The sequence below is a fragment of the Photinus pyralis genome, unplaced genomic scaffold, assembly GCF_008802855.1.
Source record: "Photinus pyralis isolate 1611_PpyrPB1 unplaced genomic scaffold, Ppyr1.3 Ppyr1.4_LG5, whole genome shotgun sequence".
In the NCBI taxonomy this organism is placed as follows: domain Eukaryota; kingdom Metazoa; phylum Arthropoda; class Insecta; order Coleoptera; family Lampyridae; genus Photinus; species Photinus pyralis.
The window spans coordinates 43,346,386-43,351,885 of NW_022170596.1; the positions used below are offsets into that span (position 1 = coordinate 43,346,386).

A 5,500-nucleotide genomic window follows, 5' to 3' on the forward strand; every position below is an offset into this window, starting at 1 on the left:
GTTGTTAAATTTGGTTTTATTCAAAGTGCCTATGTATCAAATTTCATTTAAACACTTTGATCATTAAGAAAGTTGGCACTGCACCAAATTTTGAATCTGGCTTTAGATGTGCTTTTATTCCAGGTTCATTTAAATACCTTCATAAATAAAAAAAATAAATGGTCAAAATGGGAAAGGGGCATTGAGAATTTTGAATCGATTGCACTCAAGTTTTGGCATTGCGTATTATATGGCTAGAGCTATGCGCATATAGAATTTCATGCAATTCGGTTCATAACTAACAGATATGTCAAAAGGACCTTCCTTATTTTTTTACCTACATTGCCAATTCACGAACTCTGATCTACCAATTTGATAAAGATTCAACATGCAAAATTTCACCGTAATCGGTCCATTCGTTTTCGATATATCGTGCTAACGGACGGACAGACGAACAGACACCGCAAAATTATAAACTCGCTAGAAGCTCGTTAAAAAATAGAGCTTTTTAATCTATCTGGCACCATCCATATCGCCTACTGTAGTGATTAGTTTTCGGTACTTTGGGTCTCAGCACTTTCTTCCCTTACTAACACCACCTTTTTATTGTAACACAACGAGGATGAGGTAACGTTTATGTGCTAATCGTCTTTCCGTCTGTCTGTTTGTTCCATCGAGATCTCTGACCCTGGGCCACCTAGAGATCTCGTGCTTTAGCTAATTGATAACTGTTATGGTCTATGTTTGTCCGTTACTCATAATAATCAATATTAACAGTTTTAACATTTTTCTTGCCATCATACTTCTTGCATTTTACTCATAACCTTTATAGATATATGAGAATATGCCACTGTTTCCATTTATTTTTCATCGTCTTGAAACCTCTTTCGGCTTTCCACCCTAATTCGTAATTGGGGTCTTTTACATATCCGTCGTCTGCCATATAATACATAAAAGACAAATACATATGGTGTGTTATATAAATAGGAGAGGAGACGACTTTCATGACACCGCTTTTGACGGTATCTAATTCATTAACGCTGCGCAAAACTTGTACAATGCGACCAAGTTATTAATTCAATTAATTTAGTGCCAAATTAACATCCGACATGGTTAAATAAAAAAAAATTGACGAGTAATCGATTGTAACTAATTCACATGCGATGTCGGAAAAAGTTATACAGTACTCGACTAACTAACAACATTGTGTTGTGAAGCTTTGTAGGGTCTTCAATCATTTAAATTTAAGCTCGAACTGAACTTTTTTTCACGTAACGAAGGCCAAAAAATTAGTATCGATCAGGTAGAAAACAAGGAAGCTTATAATTCGTGCAGTAAATTTTATTGAAATAACCCGGTACCTACCTGTGCACGATGCACGCGGGTCCAGTATAGAATATAAATAAAAAGTCACCATCCATCATCCTGTTAGGGTGAAATATTAATATTCTGACAGGCCTATCTTGCGAGGCAGCGTATATTGAAAATTGGCCGTATATGGATTTTACTGGCATCTACAGACGTAGCTAAAATGATTGTTTCTGTTACAGAGACGTTTGGTTTATTGTTTTGAAGGGTCGCAGTGTTTGATTTAATCACCATAAGTGCTCTTTTGTCTAAGGCAGGTGATCTGTACGAATTTAAATTACAGAAACCATTAGCCGTATGGTTTATTTAGTAAATTAAGTCAGTGGTCAATTACGTAAGGTGAGGATAGGATGCTTGTAATTATAGGGGATTAGAGAAAGGTAACACCTGAGGAAATAACCGTTGTAGAAGATGTTCCCACCAAATCCGTTTAGTATGTAACTGTGCAGCTAAAGTGGGGACATCGGCATAGATCCAGTTGGCCCCCCCTTTGTAACCAAAGGCGGAGCTCACACCTATGAATATTAATTTGGAAACAGTTTGTTTATACAATTGCCGTTTACGGATGCGGAACAAATTATAACCATTAAATACAATTCTTGACAGCCATTTTGAATTTGGAACTTAGAAAAATTACCGTCCACATCCTGAACGAAAGAGACGTAGACAATTAACGAGTTCGTTATGAGGGAAATTTCTATTTGGCTTTCGTTTGATTGACAGAAAAGCTCTACTACAATGCTTTTGCCTCTTAATTGAAACTGCGCAAAAGACTTTATCACTTGTGCAAACTTTTGTTGTGTATATACGCGTTTCGTTTACTTTTCCAGATAATTTTGGCGAAATACAAAGCTCAAAATAACTACCTGGGGTTATTATATTCCGCGTCTCCACAGGGCGGATTCAAGCACAAGCGCGCGAAGCGCGCGCTTAGGGCCTCGCGTTCATTAAGGGCCTCCACAAAATAGTCATATCGAATATTTTAAGCCCCGTTATGTTTCCCTCTTGTTGCAAAAAAAAACCGGTACGATCCGTACCGGGTACCGCACGGATTAATTATCCAGACTCCAGAGTAATTTTACCTGTTACTTGTTTACAGTTACACCTTATTTGCATTTTATGATTCGTCAAGCTTTTGTTCTTTTCGTATTTGAGGATGCCCGTTGCATTGGTATGATGTCGTAGAAATTTGCGCTTTTCAGTTTACTCTGCAGTCTCAAGTCTGAAGTCTGTCTGCTTAGTCAGCTACATCTAACAAGCGATTGTGCGAGAACTGTTTTTAAGTCAGTTGCTTTTGCATTCGTGTAACGTGTTGTGTTAATACAGTGAAGTTAAGTTAAAATAAACGTTGTTACTTGTTAGGTTATTTAAGTTTACTTATACTACAGAAAAGTTATTGTGTGAAGGAATACGTAACCGTAAGCATAATTTTTGCACTTGTACCGTGACGTTAATTTCTTATACTTCTAGAACTATCTATGTTGAAGATGAAGAGAAAATTTGAATCTGGAGCTGAAAAACGAAAAAAATTGAAAGCTAAGCAGCAATGTGCGGAGAAATTACGAGGATCCCTGTCAAATTTTTTAATTTCCGATACCGATACGGCATGTTCTTCCTCCTCATCAATGCTCCCCGTTACGCGCGAGTGTGAGATTAATGTAAATGACACAGTGGAAGCGACGAGTGAATGTTTGACGGTTTCTTCGGAAGCATCTGTTCAAGAATTCCCGTTGCAAAGAAATGATGTTCCGGTTCCTTCTGTAGAGACACAAAGCTCCAGTTGTGTAAATTTTCCTTTAGATATTGCTTTATGGCCATCGCATATATCTGATGATAAAATCATTGACTATTTAATCGATAACAAACCACAAAATATTGGTGACGTAGGTTTGCTAAAGTCAGAATTTGTGGATCGTAATAGAAAATACAGTCGAAGCTTCTGTACCTCCAATTTTTACACCACAAAGGCAAACGGTACCAAGGAATTTAGAGAATGGCTGAGATTTTCTACAACTAGCAAGTGTGTTTACTGCTACGTGTGCAAATTATTCTCTCATTCAGAAAACAAACTTAAAGACGGGTATAACGATTGGCGAAATGTGAATAAGGCACTAAAGGAACATGAGAGTTCCTTAGATCATGTTCGTTCCATCTTGGCGTTTAAGAGAAGATCGTCGGCACTAGGACGTGTTGATAGTAATATGGTCAAACAGCTAGAAGAGCAGCAACAATATTGGAGGGAAGTTTTAAAACGAATTATAGCTACTGTCAAATTGCTATCAACCCTGGGCCTAGCGTTTCGAGGCCATCGAGAAACAAATGAAGATAGAAAAGGAAATTTTTTGACCTGCATCGATTACTTAGCGGAATTCGATCCATTTCTTAAGGCTCACTTGCAAAAATATAGTAACCCTGGTAGCGGCCATGTGAATTATTTATCTCATGCAGTGTGTGACGAATTTATAAACATTATGGGCTCCGAGGTGAAACAAAAGTTGATTTCAGACGTGAAAAATGCTACGTATTTCGCTATAATTGTAGATTCTACACCAGACATTACACATACAGACCAGTTAACCCTTATTCTCCGATTCGTGGACGAGAAAGGTAAAATTCGTGAAAGGTTTTTTGGATTTTTAGAAATCGAACAGCACGATTCCAGTTATTTAGAGAACGTCATTTTGTCAGCACTTAGTAGCCTTACGCTAAGTATTACACAATGCAGAGGTCAGTCTTATGACAACGCCGCAAATATGTCGGGCAAATACTCAGGTTTGCAAACGCGGATAAAAAGTCACTGTCCATCTGCCGTGTTTGTTCCATGTGCCAGCCATTCCCTTAATTTAGTAGGAAATGCGGCTGCTGAATCGTGCCCAAAAGCTGTGCAATATTTTGCGTTCGTTCAAAATGTTTATACATTTTTCGCTTCTTCGACACGCCGCTGGAATGAACTATTAAACTGTTTGAATAATCAGAATAATGGTAGTCGATCCATTCATTTAAAACGATTATCTGATACAAGGTGGTCAGCAAGAGCAGACGCTGTTTCTGCGTTACGGTTCGGCTACAAATCCATTAAAGAGGTTTTGTTTAGATTTAGCGAAAGTGCAAAAGAGAAGGCTGTGACCCGTTTGGAGGCTAAAACACTTTATAAAAATTTTGATAATTATGAATATGCCTTGATGACTATCCTGTGGGATCAATTACTTTCGCGTATAAATAGCACTAGCAAATCTCTTCAAAAGGAGGACATAAACATTTTACAAGGAGCTAAACTACTAAAATCCTTGTCTAATTACATTTTAGATATCCGAACATGTGGGTTTGAAGATATCGAACAATGTGCCGATTTATTAACGGAGAATCATGTATTTCCTGATGAAGATACTGATCGTCGTGTAAAAAAACGTAAATTGCAATTTGACGAGTCAAGAACTAATGATACGTGTTTAGTGGGCAGACAAGGTTTTATTGTGACAGTGCATAATGTCGTGTGTGATGTTCTTATCGCTGAAATAAATAGAAGATCAACGGCATATAACGAAGTCCTTGCAGATTTTAGCGTGTTCTTCGAACAAAACATGGATAAAGAAGATTTTGAAACTAGAGTACGTAATTTGATGACACGTTATTCTGAAGATATCGACGTCGAAAACTTTAAAGAAGAGCTAAAACAATTTCTTAAATACACCTGGGAGGAAAAAATTACAGATCCAAGACTAATGTACGAAGCAATAGTAGATGGTCTAAAGTCAACTTTTCCTAACGTGGAGACAATTTTAAAGATTTTTTTAACTATCCCTATTTGTAATGCAACGGGCGAAAGATCCTTCTCAACCCTAAAAAGGGTAAAAAATTATTTGCGCAATTCATTAAGTCAGCAACATTTGAGTAGCTTGTCTCTTATGTTTATTGAAAATGATGTTGTTCAAAACTTAGATTATAACAATATTATAGACAAGTTTGCTAGAGAAAAAGCCCGAAAAGTGTCGTTATAATATAATAACTACGTGTAATTAAATTTAAATTAGGTTGTTTTCTTATTTTAAATTTAATAAATTTTTTTTATCTGATGTTTTGTATTTACCCTAAACTATAGGGCCTTCTCACTAACATGCGCTTTGGGCCTCAACAAAGATAAATCCGCCACTGC

General features: G+C 36.9%; 1 protein-coding gene across 1 annotated transcript; it reads left to right on the top strand.

Moving 5' to 3' along the window:
• Window positions 1–2,254: 2,254 nt before the first annotated feature.
• On the top strand, window positions 2,255–5,488 carry LOC116172847 (zinc finger MYM-type protein 1-like). Its single transcript, XM_031490147.1, has 2 exons — window positions 2,255–2,765; window positions 2,818–5,488. Exon 2 carries the CDS (start codon window positions 2,826–2,828, stop codon window positions 5,343–5,345), a length of 2,520 nt encoding a protein of 839 aa, XP_031346007.1. The 5' UTR covers window positions 2,255–2,765; window positions 2,818–2,825; the 3' UTR covers window positions 5,346–5,488.
• The last annotated feature ends 12 nt before the right edge of the window (window positions 5,489–5,500 follow it).